The 22,909-nt window shown below is 42.1% G+C and overlaps 4 protein-coding genes and 2 non-coding genes across 10 annotated transcripts in view; 3 read left to right on the top strand and 3 right to left on the bottom strand.

Moving 5' to 3' along the window:
- plekhh3 (pleckstrin homology, MyTH4 and FERM domain containing H3) overlaps positions 1 to 2,234 on the top strand; it is a 30,985-nt gene extending 28,751 nt beyond the window's left edge. The window contains exons 12-13 of the mRNA XM_078797305.1: positions 647 to 841; positions 922 to 2,234. Coding sequence (XP_078653431.1) covers positions 647 to 841; positions 922 to 1,077 — 351 coding nt within the window. The 3' untranslated portion in view covers positions 1,078 to 2,234. The remainder of the gene's footprint in view (positions 1 to 646; positions 842 to 921) is intronic.
- Positions 2,235 to 2,291: 57 nt separating this feature from the next.
- On the bottom strand, positions 2,292 to 6,353 carry tubg1 (tubulin, gamma 1). The gene is made up of 11 exons (XM_058050190.2): positions 6,185 to 6,353; positions 5,708 to 5,820; positions 5,303 to 5,470; positions 5,171 to 5,239; positions 4,645 to 4,724; positions 4,453 to 4,579; positions 4,186 to 4,272; positions 3,850 to 3,999; positions 3,629 to 3,781; positions 3,411 to 3,572; positions 2,292 to 3,274 (listed from the first exon to the last, which is right to left on the bottom strand). The coding sequence occupies exons 1-11, from the start codon at positions 6,231 to 6,233 to the stop codon at positions 3,077 to 3,079; spliced, it is 1,356 nt and encodes a 451-aa protein (XP_057906173.1). The 5' UTR covers positions 6,234 to 6,353; the 3' UTR covers positions 2,292 to 3,076.
- A 611-nt stretch (positions 6,354 to 6,964) lies between these two features.
- retreg3 (reticulophagy regulator family member 3) lies at positions 6,965 to 14,184 on the top strand. 2 transcript variants are annotated; one of them, XM_058050181.2, is made up of 10 exons: positions 6,965 to 7,062; positions 7,312 to 7,565; positions 9,385 to 9,491; positions 10,574 to 10,604; positions 10,702 to 10,828; positions 11,033 to 11,117; positions 11,238 to 11,375; positions 11,457 to 11,536; positions 12,382 to 12,514; positions 12,681 to 14,184. In XM_058050181.2, exons 2-10 carry the CDS (start codon positions 7,312 to 7,314, stop codon positions 13,223 to 13,225), a joined length of 1,500 nt encoding a protein of 499 aa, XP_057906164.2. In that variant the 5' UTR covers positions 6,965 to 7,062; the 3' UTR covers positions 13,226 to 14,184. The 2 variants fall into 2 exon arrangements, with proteins under 2 accessions (XP_057906164.2, XP_057906165.2); XM_058050182.2 differs by having other exon boundaries at positions 6,996 to 7,062; positions 7,304 to 7,565.
- A 210-nt stretch (positions 14,185 to 14,394) lies between these two features.
- LOC131103871 (U2 spliceosomal RNA) lies at positions 14,395 to 14,585 on the bottom strand. The gene has a single exon (XR_009119707.1). It is a non-coding gene; the product is annotated as a U2 spliceosomal RNA (small nuclear RNA).
- Positions 14,586 to 16,644: 2,059 nt separating this feature from the next.
- Positions 16,645 to 16,835, bottom strand: LOC131103860 (U2 spliceosomal RNA). The gene has a single exon (XR_009119696.2). It is a non-coding gene; the product is annotated as a U2 spliceosomal RNA (small nuclear RNA).
- A 565-nt stretch (positions 16,836 to 17,400) lies between these two features.
- Positions 17,401 to 22,909, top strand: part of psmc3ip (PSMC3 interacting protein) — a 28,472-nt gene continuing 22,963 nt past the window's right edge. For 2 of the 4 annotated variants that reach the window (XM_078797027.1, XM_078797028.1), the window contains exons 1-7: positions 17,403 to 17,937; positions 18,097 to 18,197; positions 18,390 to 18,479; positions 18,542 to 18,653; positions 19,031 to 19,176; positions 19,338 to 19,391; positions 19,853 to 19,912. In XM_078797027.1, coding sequence (XP_078653153.1) covers positions 17,847 to 17,937; positions 18,097 to 18,197; positions 18,390 to 18,479; positions 18,542 to 18,653; positions 19,031 to 19,176; positions 19,338 to 19,391; positions 19,853 to 19,912 — 654 coding nt within the window. In that variant the 5' untranslated portion in view covers positions 17,403 to 17,846. Of the gene's footprint in view, positions 17,938 to 18,096; positions 18,198 to 18,389; positions 18,480 to 18,541; positions 18,654 to 19,030; positions 19,177 to 19,337; positions 19,392 to 19,852; positions 19,913 to 19,987; positions 20,211 to 22,909 lie in introns of those variants that run through there. The other 2 variants (XM_058048690.2, XM_078797026.1) reach the window with 2 other exon arrangements.

Raw genomic sequence — 22,909 nt, 5'->3', positions numbered from 1 at the left:
AATTATAAAAAATAATTCTAGAAAAACAGCATAAAGAAACTAAATTCATAAATTTATGGATACAACATATGAGTAATAAAATATTATATAAATTCATTTATAAAAATATACCAAAATAATAGCACTTAACAGCAGCATATCTAAATAATAAAACAATATATATGAATAATAAAATAATAAATACATTATTAAAAATAATTACAATATTTACACAGTAGCGCATAAAAAGCATAAAAATATCTAACTTAAACAAATAAAAAGAAATAAGTACATATATAGTTGCAACATATTAATAATAAATAATACATATATTAATTAAAACAACACATAAAAATACCAAAAGAAAAATAAAATAATTTTGTAATTTTATAGATATGTGAAAAATAAAATGACGCAATAATAAAAATTATTTTAAAAATATTACATTAAATCAGTATAAACCTAATAACAATTATTATTATTAATTTTAAAATAATATGATATAATAATACATCAAAAATGCAGTTGGAACCAATGTAAAAAAATCTGTATAAGTTAAGCTAATGTCGTCAGTCTCAATGATGTATTAAAATGATAAAACAGCATTAAAATACTTGTTATGATATGCCGTGATGCACCGATCATCTCATGTTCTCCTTGCCTCCAGAGTTCCACGCAGAGTTTCTCCCAGAAGTTGTGGTTGGGGGTGGCGGCCTCCAGCGTGTCTTTGTACCGGCAGGGCGAGGCCGAGGCCTTGGAGTCTTTCCCTTACGGCCAGATCTCCTCTTACGGCGTGTCCGACAGCAACACCTTCAAGATCACTGCTGCGGGGGGGCGGGACCTGCTCTTTGAGACCACCAAGGTACGCATGACGCTGCACATGTACTACTCTGACGTATATCCAAGATACTTCATCAGACGTTGTGTTTGCGTTCCTCACAGCTGAGCGAGATCATGCAGCTGATGAACGCTTATTTCAACGCCGTCCGCCTCCAGCGAGGCAAAGGCGACGACTTCAAGATCCCCGACGGCACCGACTTAAGCTTCCGGCACACGCCTACGCCCGCCTTTTTGGAGCTGCCCTCGCATCCCGTCTGACACCAACCCCCCCCCCCCCCATCATCTTCATCATCATCATCATCCTCCTCCTCCTGGACAAAGTGTCGTCCACGAACTCTGCCGAGGTAACGCACACGACTTCCACCTCTCGCACGCAAAACGGTGAGCGTCCATCCTGTTTTCTGGAACTGGTGGTGTGCGGCGAGTCATGTGACCATGCCGAGTGCGAGCGGACGTTAAGCTAAGTGGTCATGGCTGCTGCTTCTTTGGTCTATTTTTTTTTTTTTTTCTCAGCCCGTCATCCCCAAAATACAGTCACTTCATTAGGTACACCGGAATGAGACCCAATACAAAAAAATTTTTTTTTCATTTGCGGTCACACACTTATTAATCTATTATTATTATTATACATTTATTTATTTGTCATGTACTATAACACAGTACATATTTATTTATCATTCTTATCATGCATATTAATTAAAATAATATATAATTAATATTAATTAAAAAACACATTTTTTTTTTGCCGTAAAATCTACAAGCATGATAACACACATGGTAAAATTAATATTATATTCGTAAAGGCAGACATTTTTGTATTGGATCTCATCTGATCCCCATTTAATAATAAGGCCCGGGATGTTTTTGTATAATTTAAAATGGAATTCTTAAATGCACATCCATTAGGATGACATTGGGAGTCCTTTTTTTTTTTTTTTTAACTGGTCAGGGTGGTCAGAGTCAGGTTGAGACTAAAATACGTGAAACAGACTTCTCACCTGTTTAAGTAACGGATAATTTGACATTTTTGTTGTGCTTTAGTACAATTTACAAAAAAAAAGTCTCAAGTAAAGCGATCACCCAGCAAGTTAGGGACTGTCTGACAACATAACATTTATGAATATGACCCCAATATAAAAAAAAAAATCCTGTCCTTATTTTAATGTCTAAAGCCAAAGTTTTACCATAAGTGGGTATCCACATGGACCAAAGATATTTTTCATGTTTAAATAAAATTAAAAAAAAAAAACAAAGCCCCTAGTTTTCTATTATTAAATAGGACGAGCTCTAAATGGTGTGCTAGCAGCACATGTGATTCAGATCTTGTCACGCTTCTTCTTGGCTTCTTTTCCGACTGCAGCTGCAGGCAGCTCCGGGATTGCGTGTTGTTGCAAAAAAAAAAAAAAAAAACATCCCACAAAAAGTCGTTTTTTTGTTTTATACAAAGCTTGTATGCTGCATGGTACCTCTTTGTTATCTAACGTGTGTGTGTGTGTGTGTGTATGGTTCATTGCACTATTTTCTTTTTTAACTAACTTGAAAGTGCAATAAGACAAATACTGTATGTAAGTAATAATAAAACACCATTTTATCAGATGTTGCAGGATTGTTTTTTTTTTTTTTTAAGGTACCATTGTTCTAAAGGTCAACGATTGGCGCCAGCGCGAAGGTTAAAAGCTATCTCCCTCTTGCACTAAAAAATACACAATACTCGAAAATGCCTTATTATTTTTTTTTATTTGAAATAGGTCCAACAAGCAATGTAACTATGAAACTTAACACTCATTGGACACTTCATTAGGTACACCTGCACATCTAAACATTTTTATCTTCAATTAGCTGCACAAAAGAGTCAAATTCCGGTATTCGATTTTTTTCCTGGTACTAGTTAACCTAATGAAATGTCCTTTTTGAGTGCGTTTATAATCATTGTCAGTGCAGACTGCCTGTTAACCCGACTATTTTTAAATAAAAAATATATTCCCATCATGCAATTGCCTCAACCCGCATGTTGACTTGAGGCTGTGCTTTGATAGGTTGGCACCTTCGGAGCACAAAAAAAAAAAAGGCAGCAAATTGTGCACGAGTGCTGAAAAACATACGGGTATACTCCACTACTACAGTTTAGCATTTAGTATTTACAGCCAAATGTTTAGGTTTAGTGGTGGTTAAAAATGCTCCAAGACGTGTACACGAGTCCCAACTAATCCGCTGTTTTCCTGCATGATTGCTGCGGCAAAAGGTCGTTAGAGCGGAGTTACTGTTCCTGCGTGCCCCAGGAGATGTAGTCGGGCCGGGTGGCGGCGCTGTACTCGTCCACCAGCTGCTGCACCACCTCACGGGAGTTGTCCAGCTCGTCAAAGTTGTCCTTGAAGATGTCCTCCTTGCGGAACTGCTCCAGGAAGGCCTCACGTTTGCGGAGCTTGTCATACTGACGGCACGTACGCTCAAACAGCTGCAGGGAGGAAAAGACCGGACAGAGTGAGTGACGCGACGTCCGCAGGGAGGAAAAGTGGAACTTCAGAACTTCCATGGAATCATCTAGATGTTTCCTGCAGACGGGAAGAAGGGAAAGGTCTGCTAAAACTTACAGAGGAGATGCTGGTGTGATTGGCCATCATGAGTCCGCTGACTCTGTGGGCTGATGGCAGGTAAGGGGACTTCCTGGATAGCGCCACCTGGATGCTGGCAGGACCCCACGGGATGAAGCTGGCCAGTTTACGCTCACGGATCCTTTGGAGGCTTTTGTGAACCTGTTTAATCCATGATGTGAAAAACGCTGCAGAAGAAGATGATGTTCGGTCAGTACCTGAGTGGGGTCCACCTCCCCCTGGATGATGTTGAGGATGGCGATGTAGCAATGGCTGGGCTGGCGCTCTCTGCCCGTGGACACCATCACGTTCTTGGGCTGCAGGAGCCTCCTCATCACATCCAGCACGGTGGTCTTCCTCACGCTGGCCACCTGAGGGTTGCAGTCGATTTGGTTTGAGGCTCATTGGTTTTCCTTTTATATCGGCGTCGACGACTCACCGACTGGTCGGTGGTGAGCGGCGTGTAGCCCGTCATCAGGAAGTGGAGGCGCGGCGTGGGGATGAGGGAGGCGATGAGGCCGATGAGGTCGTTGTTCATGTAGCCCGGGTAGCGCAGCGTGGTGGTGCTCGCTGACATGATGGTGGACACCTGTGGGAGGGGGCACACATTAGACACTATATTAGGTACACCTGATATTTTATGTGCAAAAGTATTTATGCTTTATTATATTACGATTTATCGACAATCACAAACTGAAGTCTACATTGCTAACTGTCGAACATGCCGCTAAGCTAATTCAATTCTCTTAAGCGTTTGAGAGATTTTTCTTCTCACCAGCTGGTTGATCTGCGAGAAGGAAGGATTCTGGATGTGCAGGCGGTCTGTGGCGATGCGGTTCAGAGCCGTGTTGTCCAGAACCACCTGACCAAGAAGAAGAAGAAGAAGAAGAACTAAAAGGAGCATTCTTGGGTAGATGTTATCATCTGGTCTGCTGGGGCAAAAAAAAAACTAGCATTCAAAGTTATCCTGGACACGCCACTTTGATTCCTAAAACCAGCAAAGCGCTCCCGTCATGTGAAGGATCTTTGATCGTCGGCTCACCACGCAGTCGGCGTTCTGCGTGAGCCTCTTGAGCGTCAGCAGCGAGTTGTACGGCTGCACCACCACGTCGCTCATCTCGTCCTGGTTGGGGAAGACCGAGTACGTCTGCACCAGCTTCTTGGGGTACCTGCACACCGGCGAAGCGAAAATGATGGCGGCGTTTCAGCAGCGTGCGTGACGTAGTCTTCACACCTGTCGTTCAGCTTCTCCAGCAGGTATGATCCCAGACCCGAGCCCGTGCCGCCAGCGATGGAATGACACAGGACAAATCCCTGGCGGAGGAAATAAAAAAAACAAATAAATGGAGTGCAGTACTTGGCTGCAACCAGCATGGGCGCTGTTGCTTTCGATAGATGAAGAGAAGTTGAGCTACATGGTAGTTGTGGCTATAGAAACGTGTGTGTACGCCCTATAATACCTGCCTTCCACTCGGCCCCGTAGCTATTAGCACCGCGCTTATTACACACCGTACCCTGCCAACGCACACACGCTAGTCGGGCCCCACCTCACACACAGTGTGGGGTCAGCGTGCTTTACAGGAAGTGCATACATTAGTGAGAAAATGTGTGTTATTCCACCGAGGCTGGCAGCTAAAGAAATAGCTAAGAATAATAAGAGTACGCCGTTGAAGGTTGTAACCACGGTTCCTCAAAATAAAAGATGCCACGCCTCAATTATTCATTAGTTTAGGTGCACAATTTTAAAAGCGATGACTTACCTCCAGGCTGTCGCTTCCGTCTGCCTCCCGGTCGATGATGTCGAATATGTCTTCTTGGATTTTTTTCCCCTAAAAAAGACAAGAGAGGTTTAAAATAAGTAATTCGGAAATGTGTCGCTTTATGTTGTCCACCTGCGAGTAGCCGCTGGCCCAGTTGTTCCCGGCGCCTCCGCCGTGCTCCGACAGGTAAATGTTCTCTGGGTTGTACAGGTTAGCGTAAGGCGAGTTGAGAATGGAGTGGATCACCCTGGGCTCCAGGTCCAGGAGGACGGCACGGGGGATGTAGTGCTCGTCATCGGCCTGCACATTCACATAAATCAGATTTGGGAGTTAATGTGGTTTGCAGTTTCCTAATTAAAACCCACAACCATTCCTTCATTTAAAACTAATGAAGCCACTGAGACTCAATGCAAGTTGTCGTCTGGCGACACCTGGTGGCAGACCGTGGCAACTCATCTTTGTCAAGACTCGTTTTTACACATCTTTTTTTAAAGTGTAGCTTTAAAAAGCATAACAAAGGTGTTGTGCAGCGCATACCTGGTAGAAAAACACATCCTTTCTGTCGGTCCCTTCAGTAGCAAACTCTTCAACGATCCCTTCTGGACTGATGCCATGTTCTGCACACAGCTGCTTCCAGAACTCAAATCCGACTGCAACAAAGTTTTACAGTCGATTGTTGTTGTTGTTACTGTAACGTTTCACTTAGCATTACCGTTAGCATAGCTAATCATAGCGTTCCTAAATCGATTCATAACATTAGCTGCTGTCATGCTGCAGTACAGTGAGAGATGCTATATACTAGGCTACGTTAGCATACACTAGAAAACATTACTATTTATTGTTACTACGTTTTAGCATGCTTTTTACGAGCTGCTTTGGTGACAGTGTTTCGGTCACGTCACTGTACGACCAAAACAGATCTACCAATCTCGCCTAGCTAGCAAAACTGTACCTCGCCACTGTGTTTTTGTTATTTTTGCAGTAAATTATAAAACGGTGTATCGACACACGTACTTTGATTCCCGCACTGTCCAAGTTGTAGCGTTATGATTTCCCTCGGCATCTTCAAGTCTTCGTTGGCACCTTTATGTAGCTACGCTAGCTGCGTGCCAGCTAAATGTATGGACTGCAGCTTCCCGCTTGGTACTTCTTCGTCTGTACGGTAAAAGGCATGCAGCGCCCCCCTCAGGTGGAAATTGGTAAATGTTGAAATGCTGCCGGGCGCTCAAAAAAGGAATTTCGGCACTCTTTTCCAAATAGTTATATTTTAATCTATATATTTTAACAGCAATGCATTATCTGCGTCACTGTGGTGTATAAATGACAGCGCCATGCCTTTTTAAATTGTGTGTTTTATTTTGCTAGCGGAAGTGGTTGGCAACTTCCTGCTAGTAAAGGAGAATGCAAATTTGTTTATTAATTTCGTAACTCGTACGTACAAGAGTGTTCCTGTAGAGATCGATATAAAAACCTAAGCCTAGGGTAGCAGGGAGTATAATACATGTTATAATTTATTTTCAAACCGGAAATAAAATAATATTTTGCTACTCCGTAGTCTTCAGTTGTGTTGCATTCACGTGTTGTATGAATTAATGTGTTTAAGGATTGGAAATTGAATATTGTGTTAGAGGATGGCATATATTAATAAAACCACCTTGATAAAAAAATATATTATTTAAAATAAAACATACATAAAACCTATACATTTTTATAAAAACCGCCACGTCTACAGTGTGAGCATAGGTACGTATGTCCCTCCGATGCCTCGAATGCACCATGCCACATTATTCCACGGCGCCTTCTGATTGGTCGAGAGAGGACTGAGAAAAACAGCTTACGCCATATTTCCAGTTGAACGACAAGAGCTCTCTACGTGCGAAAATGCTTAAATAGTAAGTGTCAGCTCATTTTACACACTTCCCACTACGGCTTTGATAACATTTAGTCTTCTAATATCGTCAGGTGACCTCTCTGAAGACAATGTGTCTATGATATTGCTTACGTTGCTTCCTTCAAGCCCGCTAGCTTAATGTGTTGCTTAGTAGCTCCCGCTGCTTATCTTGCTAGCATGTTAGCTCACTGCACTTAATTCAGTGTTTCCTTTCTTTTACACCGTTTGTTGTATTTCTATGGACTCAAAGATGGCGCACACCGGTGCAATGGAAGACGCGTCCTCGGTGGACAGCGCTGGCAAGCCCGGTTCCAGTGCGACTGGCCCGCTCCGAAGTCGACCGTGCACCAGCGAGAGGGACGCCCAGGTGAGGGCTGTCAAAGCCGCGCTCCAGTCCCGGCTGGGTCCCTACGAGCCGCTGTTGACCTACCTGCAGTCTGTGCTGGTGTGGGAGAGACCGGTCCAGTGTGTGCTTCTCTACGGTGTGGTCAACGTTGTCTTTTGGTGAGTATGGTAATGGTTATATTTCATTTGAACATGCATCAGATTACAATTGAATGCATCACATAATCAGTTCCCAGTTCCACATGTCCAAAAGGAGTAGGAAGAAGTAAAGCTTATTAAATCCTACCCCTCCATCTGGTACTTTTACAATCACTAACTGTTACATTTGTTCACTTCCTGCTTTCCATAATACAGTTTAAGTTTTTTTTTTTTAAATAATGTACCTTGTACCGAATTATTATGTGTATATGTATATTATTATAATTATGTGTACCATAGTAAGTGTCAATATAGTGATATATATAGCACATCATGACTGGTTCAAGACTCTTCATCCTTGTATTTAGCCAACATCAACTGCTTTTATTGTTTCTTGAATTGGCTCATCGTTGTGCATTGTTTGATTTCCTTACTCAATCCATTCCATAGTTTGATTCCACATACTGAAATGCTACGGCTTTTTAACATAGTCCTAGCATATAAGTGTTTCAAATGTAGTTCTTCCCTGAGATCATATTTCTCCTCTCTTGTAGAGAAGTATTGGATGCCATTATGCATTATGCATTATTTTAGCTGTTTGAAGATGAACTATATCAGCAAGTTGAAGTATTTGTCATTTTAGAAATAAGGAGTTAGTATGTTCTCTGTAGGACCATGAACTGTTGGTGGACAGCAGTAACGGTAGGTGCACAACCATCCCATAGAAGACCAGTAAGTAAGTGTAAAAAAAAAAAAAAAAACATATTTCAAGTCAAAATAATGTGTTATTAATATCAACATGTATTACATTTACATTTAGACTAGTAATAATACCAGCTCAAATTATAAACAGAGGTGGAGGCCTGCTCTGATGTCATTCATGGGACAAATTTTAATAGTCATGCTTTTTTTAAAAGAACATTTTCAGAGGCTATACGAGTGCAACAACAGTCGTTTGTATTATTGAGTTGTTTTGTCCGGTCCTTGTGTGTGTCTAAACCTAATTTTCCACATCTTTGCACATGACTAACCCCAATTAAATGCCCGATTATGCCAACACATTCTTTTGGCAGGTTAATCTCTGCCTTGCAACTCTTAGAATAAAAAAAAAAAAAAAAATCAATGTATTTGGGTCAATGTCTGCACAAATGAACGCATTATGATGAGAAGTAATAAACTTGAAAATATCATTTGAAAGAAGCTAAAATGATGTTAGAATATTCTTTTCTGTGCAGATCTCATTCAAGTATTGATAAAACTGCCTCTTTGAAGTAAAGTTGAATGGTAACAGTAGTATGCAATATTATGAAGCGCTGTTTAATTTAATCCAAATGATCAGAATTAGAATCACCTTTTATTGTCATTCTACATCTAGTAGAATGAAATTGCAGCAGCTCCATTTTTGGTGCAAGACAGTATGACAGTACAAAATATAGAAATTAGAAGAATACATTATAATAAATAACGAAGGGTCTACATTGTAGAGGACGATTGGTTGCCTTGGTTACATGGTCTTGTTGAGGGAGACGATTGCTCGAGGAAAGAAACAGTTTTTTAGTCTGTTTGTCCGTGCCCTGATACATCTGCATGACATAATTATGATAATAAATAGTATATAATATATTATATATGTTTGTGTGTATATATATGTGTATATATATAACATAATTATGCATAACATCCATTGTTTTGGTTATTTTTAGAAGCATATTTGACCAAAAAGTTTGTGAAAGTTCTTCTGGGTGTGGACTAACATATGTTGGGACCGATTTCCGCCTTCTATAAGACACTTAGATGATTTTTTTTATTAATTTGGAACAATTGGCGTATTCTCCTGCAGGTTCTTTGCGCTGACGTCGCTACGTCTGCTCTTCCTGCTGGCTTCTGGCCTCGCTCTGCTGGTCTGCGTGGACACCTGGAGGAACCAGATCTGGCCCAAGCTTAGAGGTGCTTACATGTTCCTTTTGCCGCCTGTTTATCTTTCCGTGGTTTGTCTTGTTATATTTAGACCCGTCCCCCCACCACCTCCACCCCCAGCAACAAAACAAGTCTTTTATCAGAAGAGATAAGCCAGTATTTGGCAGCCCCACACTGTGGACCGCACCAGGGATTTGTCTGTCACCTCCAGCAGTTAATCACTTGCTTCTAAACTTGTCTCCCGTAGCGAAGCAGGCGCCCCCCCCCCCCCCCCCCCCTCTGAGATTAATCAGGGCTATTTTTGGAGAGGAGATAATAAATGGAGCATCACAGACCAATCTACGACTTTATCTAACACACGTTCAAATTTCATTCATTCATTCATTTTCTACCGCTTTTTCCTCACAAGGGTCGCGGGGGGGGGTGCTGGAGCCTATCCCAGCTGTCTTCGTACACCCCGGATTAGTGGCCAGCCAATCACAGAGCACATATAGACAAACAACCATTCACACTCACATTCATACCTATGGACAATTTGGAGTCGCTAATTAACCTAGCATGTTTTTTTGGAATTTGGGAGGAAACCGGAGTACCCGGAGAAAACCCGCGCATGCACGGGGAGAACATGCAAACTCCACACCGAGATGGCCGAGGGTGGAATTGAACACTGGTCTCTTAGCTGTGAGGTCTGCGTGCTAATCACTAGACCGCCGTGCAGCCCACGTTAAAATTTTTATTCATTCATTCATTTTCTACCGCTTTTTCTTCACAAGGGTCGTGGGGGGTGCTGGAGCCTATCCCAGCTGTCTTCAGGCGAGAGGCGGGGTACACCCTGGACTGGTGGCCAGCCAATCACAGGGCACATATAGACAAACAACCATTCACACTCACATTCATACCTATGGACAATTTGGAGTCCATAGGTATGAATGTGAGTGCAAACTCCACACAGAGATGGCCGAGGGTGGAATTGAACCCTGGTCTCCTAGCTGTGAGGTCTGCGTGCTAACCACTCGACCACCATGCAGCCCACGTTAAAATTTTTATAAAAAAAAAAAAAAAGACACATCACAGATGATTTGTGAGCTAACGTGTTATATGTCTCCTCACAGCAAAAAGCATGGAAGAATCCGAAAGCGAGAGGTTGGTCGACTACAGCCGTTATTCTGTTTTCCTGTGGAAGATGTGTCACGCTATAACACGGTACACGCTCCGTTTTTTGTTTTTTTTTTTTTCGCAGCTGGAGCCTGGTGCAGCCTGGCGTCCTCAGCGTGCCGGAACTGTGCCATCACATCGCCGAGGCCTGGGTCAGCGGGGTGGTTCTCGTGTCCGCCGCCATGCTGTTCAAGCGACACAACCCCGGCAGGGTGAGCACGACCACAACAATGTAGCTAAATACAGGAAGTGGAACTGCGTCATGAAGTAATTTGCGTGTGAACACGTAAAACTGAGCTTTTTTTTTTGGTTCGTGTCATGAGACATTGTCGTGGTAGACGAAGCCGGTCGGGACGCATTTGGAGCGTGCAGGTGTACCTATTGTTGTGTCCTTAGCCAGTGTGTTTGCTTTGCAGTTTTGCATCCTGTCATTCATCCTCTTCTCCTGTTTGGCCGCGACAGGATACTACATTCCCGGATTGGTGCTCTCCTACTTAGCCGGTGAGTGCCCGGCGTTCCTGCTCCTGTAAAGTGAAAAGTAATCTCAGTGATGTCAAACGTGGATGAAGAAGTCTCCTTGTCGTGAACCTTTTAAGCTAATTCTTAACTTTGTTCTTGAAGTCTTGGTGACGCTGCTGGCTCCTCTGGCGGTCTACCACAGGCTCTTCCAGCGTGTGCTGGTGAAGCTGGAGCCGGTCCTGCAGCGGCTGGACTTCAGCGTTCACGGGTACATGATGTCAAAGCCGCTGGATAATCAGTGTAAGTTTCCCAAAACCACCACAAGCGAAGTCATTTTCCTTTTCACGCAAGTCGAGCATCGTCTGTGTATCGTCTGTGCAGTCCTGCGTTTGCCTCTACATGCCGTCATCTCCAGGGACGGCAGTGACAGCGAGGAGGAGCTGGCCGAATTCTGCCCCAAGGTTGGTCTCCATCCAGCACATCTCAGCCGATGTACACCAAAACATGGATGCATGTGACGTTAGAACACCTGACCTTAATGCCACTGGAGCCAATCAGAATATTCATTCATTCATTCATTTTCTACCGCTTTTGGTGCTGGAGCCTATCCCAGCTGTCTTCAGGCGAGAGGCTGGTGGCCAGCCAATCACAGGGCACACATAGTCAAACAACCATTCACACTCACATTCATACCTATGGACAATTTGGAGTCGCTAATTAACCTAGCATGTTTTTGGAATGTGGGAGGAAACCGGAGTACCCGGAAAAAAAAAACCCACGCATGCACGGGGAGAACATGCAAACTCCACACAGAGATGGCCGAAGGTGGAATTGAACTCTGGTCTCCTGTTTGTGAAGCCCCTAAAAGTTTTTTTTCATGTTATTTACAAATATAGGGGTGTTATTTCATGTCTAGAGGGCTCTAATAATGCTTAAATATTCATTCATTTTCTACCGCTTATCCTCACGAGGGTCGCGAGGAGTGCTGGAGCCTATCCCAGCTGTCTTCAGGCGAGAGGCAGGGTACACCCTGGACTGGTGGCCAGCCAATCACAGGGCACATATAGACAAACAACCATTCACACTCACATTCATACCTATGGACAATTTGGAGTCGCTAATTAACCTAGCATGTTTTTTTTTGGAATGTGGGAGGAAACCGGAGTACCCGGAGAAAACCCACGCATGCACGGGGAGAACATGCAAACTCCACACAGAGATGGCCGAGGGTGGAATTGAACCCTGGTCTCCTAGCTAGCACTGACTTACTAAACGGTTCACTTGAGTGATCTTTCCTGTCTTCTAGTTTGATGACAATGTCGTCGCAAAGGAACTGGCTCTGACCGACTCGGAGCACTCTGACGCTGAGATTTCCTACACTGACAATGGGACGTTTAACCTCTCGCGAGGTCCCACGCCGCTCACGGAGGGCTCTGAGGGTGAGTTGATTTTTAGTGAACTGTTATTCATCAAAGAGATGTGCAAGTATTTTTTTGTATTGTATCGGGATTCACGGGTACCTGTGGTTAACTCGTTCATGTGCTCACACGAGTCGGTGGAAGTTTTTCCCCTTTTTAGAGCTTTTGGTTTTTCTTCTTTGTTCAGATCTGGACAGGCACAGTGACGCCGAAGAGTCTTTTGCTCAGGACCTCCCAGATTTCCCTTCCATCAATCCCGACGCCACTCTGATGGACGACGACGATGACACCAGCATCGGTCTGCCGAGTCTGGGTCCGTCCGGTCTGCACAGTCACCGCGCTTCCGTGCTGGATGTGGATGCCCACCTGGACTCGGACCAGGAGGATCTGGACGCTGAACTCTCCCTCAGCGGCCTGCCGCCCGCCTCCAACTTCACGGACGACTTAGCAGGCGTCATCGCCAGCAACATGATCCAGGCGGCGTTAGCGGGCGCCATGCAGCCCCGCCGACCCGCCGCCCAGCGAAGGCAAGCCCCCCCTAGGGCGGGGGCCCACCACCGGAGCTACCGCAAGCAGTCCAGCTCAGAAATGGACACAGACTTGGACGCCGAGGACTTTGAAATGCTGGATCAGTCGGAACTGAGCCAGATGGATCCACTTACAGAAGGAGGGGGAGGACACGGGGAGGGTCAGGGGTCCAACTTCCTGTCCAGCCTACTGGGTAAACCATAGTAACAAAGTGTGTGAGTGTTGTAGTAAAAAAAAAAAGATATTTTAATGTTTCAGCCCCGCCTTTCTGGTCAGCGTTATCACTGTGATGTTTTTATTCATCAGCAGGTCTCCAGCTGAGCGACAGGAAGAACTATTGATGTTCTCATCAATCACCAGCTTTTTTTGGAGCCATGACCCCGTGTCGGACAATAGAGGGCTATTTATTAACTTAGGGACCAAATCCGACATTCCCACTGGAGCCATCCTTGTTGCAGTCCTAACACTTTATTTACAAACCATTACACAACTAGTGCTGGAGATTATTTTATTTTTTTTAGTTATCTACAATTTTCCAAAGTTGCGCTTATTTTAAACGACAATCTTTTTGATTTTACACAACATGAAGATGCAGCTGAGTATTTACAATAAATTAGAATACTGATAGAAGCTACTGAATTTGGGGTTTATTAGTTGTAAGCCGTAGCCATTAAAATAATTCTTTAAAAATACAAATATTCATTTTAACAGATATTGTAATTGATTTATATGCACATTTATACTTGTTACAATTTTTTTGGTCCATGGTGAGATCCTCTTTGCTGTGTGGCTGTAAATAATCCAACATGTCTTTTTTTAAACAAGGTTGATGCAACCCAATCGTTTAATCATTCATGATAGTATTCACATTGGGGATGGGTTTACATGGAAGTAATGTCTGATTATTGGTCTTTCTAGTCACGTGCACAGTATATTTAAAAGAAATGAGCCACAGCTTTTTTTGAAATCATAAATGTAGACTTTAAAGATGTGGTTTGAGAAGCAGGATAGTAGTGAACAATAAAAACGCTGGATTCAATAACAAGAATAGTGTGCACTGACTTGAGTTTGGTAGGGTTTGCCTCATAGGTAATAATGTATTTTCTTCTCTGGAGCTGTTTGTTTTATTGTGAAAACCGTTAAATAAACTTCTGCGTTACAGATAGTCTTATGTAAAAGTGGCCCGTTGATCTTTTTAGTCACGTGCACAGTATATTTGAGTTTGGTAGAGTTTGCCTGATGGGTAATGTAGTTTCTTGGCTGGTGCTGTTCTGTTATTCTGTGCTAATCATATTAGCTTTTGCGCTCCAGATACAGCATTAGCCGTTTTCCGCACAGAGCCGAGTGAACCATTATTGTTATTTACATGATTGGGAGGGTGCACCGTTCCTGGAGGTACTGCAATACCAGGTCGATGCGTGGAGTGGACGGAGCAAGCCCCTATTCCATCTCCCTGTTCCAAAAATCAATTTAATATATGGTCCCCGGGTAGGGGACGTATCAGATATTAAACTGATAAGAACAGATACTACACTTGATCTTAGCCAAAAGGCCGAGAAGCGATGCTGACTACAGTAAGAGCGATGGAAGTGATTCCTGGCACAACACATTAAAGTGACGGTTTCACTCACGCCAGCTGTCACCGTCAAGAATCAATACACCAAACAACAACCGGATACGTTATAAATGATAAAATGTGCAATTAAGTTGGTTTTAATGCTTAAATGACTGAAATAATTGCGAATTTCTCAGTTTGATGAGATCACGTGGTTACCGTTGGACCAATAGCAAGCTGCGGTAGACATTTCATACAACCGCATTACGATAGCCTTATATCAGCAACAAAAACAAACAGCCAATACAAAACACAAACGGTTGTGTTACAGTGTTGCAAAAAGCAAAATAGCCACAGGGTTAACATTTAATAAAAGCAATTATCGAGACCGCCGAGTCCAACTACTTCCGTTTCCTTTCGCATTCCACCGACCACAACATGGCCGCCACTCGGTGGCGCGGAGTGGCAACTACACAATTAAATTGGCGTCTAAAACACACACGGAGCCACGTATCAGTTATTGGTCTGACGTGGATTGGAGGAGCCACATAAAGATGGTGGAAAGGTGGTAGAGAAAGTGGTGAAATACAGCATGTAGAAAGCACAACAAAAAAGATAAGAAAATGTCCTGCAAGGAAGTGCGACATCTTGCGTCAGATACTGCGAACTACATCACCTGGTCATACATTGCTGTAAGTTAAAATATGTTGAATCTATGGTAAATTATTTAAACGGAAGCGCTAACATGTGTATTTGATATGCTAAAAGTGCAGCAAAGTGCCGGCTGCATGACTTAAAACTCGTAAAATATATTATAAGACAACCCGGAAGTCACAGGAAACGAGTAGTATCAGCTCTCACTCTGCACTTCTTTCCAATTGAAGAAAGACGTTTTCAACCAGGACGAGAAATTTCTGTTCGTGTGAGGCATCTTAACTATAGACGATTGTTTTTTACGCACGCTATGTGCGCGAAACTCAGTTTGGAAAGGAAGCGGAAGAGACAGAACACGAGAAGAGAAGCAAATGAGTTGTCCTTTTTACGGTAAGTCGTTTATGTTGTTTTTTAGCTGGAATGTTGACATTTTAATCGAGACGTTATGGGCTAATGTTAACTGTAGATGAGTATATGTTTGCTAGCGCGAGCTAATGTTTTGTATGTCCAAATGCTTAATTGGACAATTAAAGGTGTACAGCTGGTTTGTTTAACCCACAGGTGCTTTGGTCATCCTGGCCTACCTGAACGCCAAGAACCGTTCTAATATCACCCAGGATGTCTTCTGTCATTTACACAAGCAGCACAGATTGGGCAAAACGGTGAGTTTTGTACTTTAAATGAAAAGAAAATATGCTGTGTGTATTAAGTCCCACTGGGAGCCATCTTTGTTGTAGTCCCAACACGGTTTATTTACAAACCAAGATACAACTAGTGCTGGGGATTTTTTTTTATTATTTAGTTATGTTGTTTTCCAAAGTTGCACTTATTTTAGAAGAGAATCTGATTTGATTTTGCACAAAGGAAAGATGCAGTTGAGTATTTACAGGTACAACTGAATGGATTAGAATACTGTTAGGAGCTTCTGAATTTGGTGTTTATTAGTTGTAAGCAATAGTCATTAAAATTATTATTTAAATATATTTTCACAGATATTGTAATTGATTTACATGCCCATTTATACTTCAAAAAAGAGAAATATTTCAATTGTTTTGGTCCATGGTGAGATCCTCTTTGCTGTGTGGCTGTAAATATCCAACATGTCTTTCCTTTTCTTTTTTTAAACAAAGTTGATGCAACATAATCCTGTACCATTCATGTGGTAGTATTGTCATTGTGGATATGTTTACATGGCAGTAATGTCTGATTATGTAAAAGTGGCCCGTTGATGTTTCCAGTCACGTGCACAGTATTTTTGTGTTTGGAAGGGTTGGCCTGATGGGTAATGTAGTTTCCTCTCTGGGGCTGTTCCTGTTTTGTTGTGCTATATGTTAGCTTCTACGATATGGATACATTCTTATTCATAATCTGTATTGTTTTACATTAATTAGTCATCGTTGTTTTCAACAATATTGCGGAGTGCACCGTTCCTGGAGGTACTGCAATACCAGGTCGATGCGTGGAGTGGACGGAGCAAGCCCCTATTCCATCTCCCTGTTCCAAAAATCAATTTAATATATGGTCCCCGGGTAGGGGACGTATCAGATATTAAACTGATAAGAACAGATACTACACTTGATCTTAGCCAAAAGGCCGAGAAGCGATGCTAGGCAACGAAAGAGCGATGGAAGTGATTCCTGGCACAACACATTAAAGTGACGGTTTCACTCACGCCAACTGTCACCGTCAAGCATCAATACACCAAACAACAACCGGATACGTTATAAATGATAAAATGTGCAATAACGTTGGTTTTAATGCTTAAATGACTGAAATAATTGCGAATTTCTCCGTTTGTTGAGATCACGTGGTTACCGTTGGTCCAATAGCAAGCGGCGGTACACATTGCACCCAACAGTATTACGATAGCCTTATACAACCAACGAAAACAATAAACAGTCAATACAAAACACAAACGGTTTTGTTACATTGTTGCAAAAAGCAAAATAGCCGCTTGGTTAACATTTAATAAAAGTAATTATCGAGACCGCCTAGTCCAACTACTTCCTTTTCCTTTCACAATCCGTGAACATGGTCGCCACTCGGTGGCGAGGAGTGGTAACTACACAATTAAATCGGCATATGATACACACACACAGGCACGTATCAGTTGTTGGTCTGACGTGAAGTGGAGGAGCCACAGAAAGATGGCGGAAAGGTGCTTATTGGTCTGACGTGGAGTGGAAGAGCCACAGAAAGATGATGGAAAGGTGGAAGAGAAAGTGGTGAAATACAACACGCAGAAAGCAAAACAAAAAAGATAACAAAATGTCATGAAAGCAAGTGCGACATCTTGCGTCAGATACTGCAAACTACATCACGTGGTCATACAAACCCAACGGTAGTTTTTAAGTAAAAATATGTAGAATTTATGACAAACAATTTAAACGGAAGAAATGACAGTTGTTTGATATTCTAAAAGTGCAGTAAACTGCCGGTTACATTACTTAAAACGCGTAAAATATGTAATAAAACAACCCGGAAGTCGGAGGAAAACCAGTAGTATGAGCGCTCACTCTTTGCACTGCTTCCCAATTGAAGAGAGACGTTTTGAACCAGGACGAGAAATTTCAGTATGTGTGAGGCATCTTAATTATAGACGATTGTTTTTTACGCATGCTTTGTGCGCGAAACTCAGTTTGGAAAGGAAGCGGAAGCGGAAGAGACAGACCACGAGAAGAGAAGCAAATGAGTAAAAAGGACAACGGTAAGTCGTTTTTGTTGTGTTTTTTTGAGCACTTTATTAGTTAGCTGTAATGTAGTTAGCTATAATATTTACGCGTAGATGAGTGTATGCTTGCTAACGTGAGCTAATGTGATGTATTTGGACAATTAAAGGTGTACAGCTCGCCTGTTTAACCCACAGGTGCTGCGGTCATCCTGGCCTACCTGAACGCCAAGAACCGTCCTTACAGCGCCCAGGATGTCTTCTGTAATTTACAAAAGCAGCACGGTTTTGGCAAAACGGTGAGATTTATACTTCAAATAAATAATAAAAAAGATATTATGTGTTTTAAGTTAACACATTGTGACCATTGAAACCAATTCTAGTTTCTTGTGTGACTGTGAGTAGTTTGCACTTTCTATATAATGTACTTAGTTTTGGTGTAGGCTCCGTCTGGGGTTGTAATTAGTGGGGACTAAACATGTTGTCACCAGGCATTGGTCAAAGCTTTGGAGCTGCTGGTACTGGAAGGCAAAATAAAGGAGAAGACTTACGGCAAACAGAAGATTTACTTTGCTGATCAGGTGGGTGGACTCGGATGGATGCTCATGTTTTAGGAGAAACCGACTCTACTCCTCCTTCACAGACTCAGTTTAAAGACGTGAGCGATGCAGACCTGAAGGCCATGGACTGTCGCATCTCGGAGCTCAATGAGGAGTTGCAGACCCTCAACCAGAGCTGCAGGCAGCTGGACGCAGGTACACGTTGTTGCACACACTTTGGCCCTAAACCAGGGGTCTCAAACACACGGAACGCTAGTTTAGGCCCCCGCCTTGATATGAAAGTTTAATGTTCGTGTGGCCCACGTAAGTTTGATATGGATGCTGTATGGTATCATGTACCCAGAAAAAATAATTACATTTGATTAATGTTCATGTTAAAGTTTAAATAACTGTTAATAGTTATCCTCTCTATCTGTGTGGAAGTGGTAAGTTTTTGGCTTTTTAAGTTTAAAGGAAATAACTTGGAGGTTACCGTTTAGGTCGCTAGCTCTCTAGCTTGCGAGTTAGCATGTGTCTCAAGACCCTGCAGTTGCGCAATATGTTGTACATAAAAATAGTATATGTTTTTGTAGAACTGAAGGAGCTCAACAGCAGCCTGACCACAGAAGAAATGATCTCAGAGATGGGGAGGCTGAAAGAGGAGTGTTCATCAAGCCGTGAGCGCCTGAAGAAGATCAAGTCTGCCAGCAATCACGTCACACCCGAGGAAAAAGGGAAGGTTGTGAGATTTTTTATTATTATTATTACCAGCTGTGAGTACATGTTAAAATATTACCTATATAGTTTCTGATGGAACAGATCATTTGTCCTTTACTCGTATTGTACATGATTCCTATGGGAAGAAAAACTCCCTTTTGACCCCTAATGTTTAATTTGCAGGTTGTGAAAGAACACAACATTTATGTGAAAGAGTGGCGCAAGAGGAAGCAACTGGTAAAGTTGAGTTTTTAAACTGGCGTTTTCACTTGCATGTATTTTGTCCCCGGCATTAATTACGTTTGGCGGGAAACAAAGTGTGGGGTACGTGTAAAAAAAAAAAAACGTGCGGTGCATAATTTGCGTGAACTAGCTATGAATATGAATGCAACAAATGTGCAAATAATGTGAGCGGTGCGCATCCTCAGTCTGTCTCACTTTTTTCCACCACCTTTTTTTTTTTTTTTTTTTAGAGCAAGTCGGGAATTCTCAAGTCATTTCTGTAGCCTCTTGGATGGCAATAATTGCACACCCATGCATGTAGCAAGTGCTATTGTCATGGACGACACGCACCATTTTCGGTCTTCGCTGTGCCACAAATAACATGACAAAATACATGCAAGTGTAAAAGCCCCTGAAGTGAACTAGTCTTGTATAATATATTCAAAAGAGAAAAAATCTCCTTAATTTCCTTTCAGGCCTCCGACATGATCGACACAATCCTCCAGGGATACCCCAAGAGCAAGAAGGAATTTCTAGTGGGTAAAAAAAAAAAAAAAATGCAGTCACAGAAGCAATTGTGAGAGTAAAATATACCCCCCTCCCCCATTCAGGAGGAGGTTGGTGTGGAGACAGATGAGGACTATAAGGTGGCGGTGCCAACTGTGTGATGTGATGGTTTGGAAAAAGTACCAATCAGTGTTGGACCCTGATTGATTTTGTTTAGACAATTTGTTGTTCTTTCAATTCCTGTTATGATTCCATGAAGCATTTCTTTAATAGTGTTCTCTCATTCAGTTCTACTGCCACCTTATTAAAACATTCAGGACAGATTGATTTAGACAATGGCATATTTATTCAAGAAAACACATACATATATTACATACACGCAATGTCAAGCGGCAAGACAACAACAATAATGTAGCAAATACAAAATGTATGATGAGCTTCTGTTTTGTGTTTCCAAGCAGAGCATGTCTAATTATATAAATACATATTTTTTTAAAGGTTTAACCCCCACTATTCCAGGTGAGTAAAATTAAATTTAAACCAAGGGACCAGATGAGTGGACAATTGGGACTGGTTGGTGCTGGAGCACACTTGAGGCAACTGAGCAAGGCACTAAACAGTTCTCTAATGTGCACTCAAGGCTGTGTAGATATGAAAATATATGTATTTTACAAAGTGGAATTTTCTGTCCTTTTTCGGCCCTTCTGCGACCCCCGATAAAGATGTGGGAGGTTTCCACTTCATTTGGGAGTGGTAAAGTGCACTTGAAACAGGTTGAAAAAACACCCGCCCCCCCAAAAAAACACAAAGGTTAACCCCTTACCATTTTTGCCGAAAATTGTTGTTGAAAAAATGAAAAAAAAACATAAGGCTAACCCCTTACCTTTTTTTCAAAAATCGACACCTCTACAAAGTGGTATTTTATGCCATTTTGGGGTCCTTCTGGGACCCCCGATGCGTGTGTGTGAGAGGTTTCCAGTTGATTTTGGCGCAGAAAAGTGCATTTTTAGCAAGTTGAAAAAATGAAAAAAAAAACGTAAGACTAACCCTTTACCTTTTTTTCAAAAATCGACACCTCTACAAAGTGGTATTTTATGCCATTTTGGGGTCCTTCTGGGACCCCTGATGCGTGTGTGAGAGGTTTCCAGTTGATTTTGGCGCAGAAAAGTGCATTTTTAGCAAGTTGAAAAAATGAAAAAAAACATAAGGCTAACCCCTTACCTTTTTATCAAAAATCAACACCTCTACAAAGTGGCATTTTATGCCATTTTGGGGTCCTTCTGGGACCCCCGATGCGTGTGTGAGAGGTTTCCAGTTCATTTTTGCGCAGAAAAGTGCATTTTTAGCAAGTTGAAAAAATGAAAAAAAACATAAGGCTAACCCCTTACCTTTTTTTCAAAAATCGACACCTCTACAAAGTGGCATTTTATGCCATTTTGGGGTCCTTCTGGGACCCCCGATGCGTGTGTGAGAGGTTTCCAGTTCATTTTGGCGCAGAAAAGTGCATTTTTAGCAAGTTGAAGAAATGAAAAAAAAACATAAGGCTAACCCCTTACCTTTTTTTCAAAAATCGACACCTCTACAAAGTGGCATTTTATGCCATTTTGGGGTCCTTCTGGGACCCCTGATGCGTGTGTGAGAGGTTTCCAGTTGATTTTGGCGCAGAAAAGTGCATTTTTAGCAAGTTGAAAAAATGAAAAAAAACATAAGGCTAACCCCTTACCTTTTTTTCAAAAATCGACACCTCTACAAAGTGGCATTTTATGCCATTTTGGGGTCCTTCTGGGACCCCTGATGAGTGTGTGAGAGGTTTCCAGTTGATTTTGGCGCAGAAAAGTGCATTTTTAGCAAGTTGAAAAAATGAAAAAAAACATAAGGCTAACCCCTTACCTTTTTTTCAAAAATCGACACCTCTACAAAGTGGCATTTTATGCCATTTTGGGGTCCTTCCGGGACCCCCGATGCGTGTGTGAGAGGTTTCCAGTTGATTTTGGCGCAGAAAAGTGCATTTTTAGCAAGTTGAAAAAATGAAAAAAAACGTAAGGCTAACCCCTTACCTTTTTTTCAAAAATCAACACCTCTACAAAGTGGCATTTTATGCCATTTTGGGGTCCTTCTGGGACCCCCGATGCGTGTGTGAGAGGTTTCCAGTTCATTTTTGCGCAGAAAAGTGCATTTTTAGCAAGTTGAAAAAATGAAAAAAAACATAAGGCTAACCCCTTACCTTTTTTTCAAAAATCGACACCTCTACAAAGTGGCATTTTATGCCATTTTGGGGTCCTTCCGGGACCCCCGATGCGTGTGTGAGAGGTTTCCAGTTCATTTTTGCGCAGAAAAGTGCATTTTTAGCAAGTTGAAGAAATGAAAAAAAAAACATAAGGCTAACCCCTTACCTTTTTTTCAAAAATCGACACCTCTACAAAGTGGCATTTTATGCCATTTTGGGGTCCTTCTGGGACCCCCGATGCGTGTGTGAGAGGTTTCCAGTTGATTTTGGCGCAGAAAAGTGCATTTTTAGCAAGTTGAAAAAATGTAAAAAAAACATAAGGCTAACCCCTTACCTTTTTTTCAAAAATCGACACCTCTACAAAGTGGCATTTTATGCCATTTTGGGGTCCTTCCGGGACCCCCGATGCGTGTGTGAGAGGTTTCCAGTTGATTTTGGCGCAGAAAAGTGCATTTTTAGCAAGTTGAAAAAATGAAAAAAAACGTAAGGCTAACCCCTTACCTTTTTTTCAAAAATCAACACCTCTACAAAGTGGCATTTTATGCCATTTTGGGGTCCTTCTGGGACCCCCGATGCGTGTGTGAGAGGTTTCCAGTTCATTTTTGCGCAGAAAAGTGCATTTTTAGCAAGTTGAAAAAATGAAAAAAAACATAAGGCTAACCCCTTACCTTTTTTTCAAAAATCGACACCTCTACAAAGTGGCATTTTATGCCATTTTGGGGTCCTTCCGGGACCCCCGATGCGTGTGTGAGAGGTTTCCAGTTGATTTTGGCGCAGAAAAGTGCATTTTTAGCAAGTT

The sequence above is a fragment of the Doryrhamphus excisus genome, linkage group LG16 (assembly GCF_037039965.1).
Source record: "Doryrhamphus excisus strain RoL-2023G ecotype Guam linkage group LG16, RoL_Dexc_Guam_v1.1, whole genome shotgun sequence".
Lineage (NCBI taxonomy): Eukaryota > Metazoa > Chordata > Actinopteri > Syngnathiformes > Syngnathidae > Doryrhamphus > Doryrhamphus excisus.
This window is presented reverse-complemented; position numbering and strand designations above follow the sequence as displayed.

Bases quoted from the DNA above. Each gene is read 5' to 3' on its own strand.
- retreg3 (XM_058050181.2), top strand. From the start codon at position 7,312: ATGGCGCACACCGGTGCAATGGAAGACGCGTCCTCGGTGGACAGCGCT. The intron at 10,829-11,032 runs GTGAGCACGACC...TTTGCTTTGCAG, and splicing joins AGCGACACAACCCCGGCAGG to TTTTGCATCCTGTCATTCAT. The intron at 11,537-12,381 runs GTTGGTCTCCAT...CCTGTCTTCTAG, and splicing joins TGGCCGAATTCTGCCCCAAG to TTTGATGACAATGTCGTCGC.
- tubg1 (XM_058050190.2), bottom strand. From the start codon at position 6,233: ATGCCGAGGGAAATCATAACGCTACAACTTGGACAGTGCGGGAATCAA. The intron at 5,821-6,184 runs GTACGTGTGTCG...ACTTTGTTGCAG, and splicing joins TGGACAGTGCGGGAATCAAA to TCGGATTTGAGTTCTGGAAG. The intron at 4,000-4,185 runs GTGAGAAGAAAA...CCCCTCCCACAG, and splicing joins TCTCGCAGATCAACCAGCTG to GTGTCCACCATCATGTCAGC.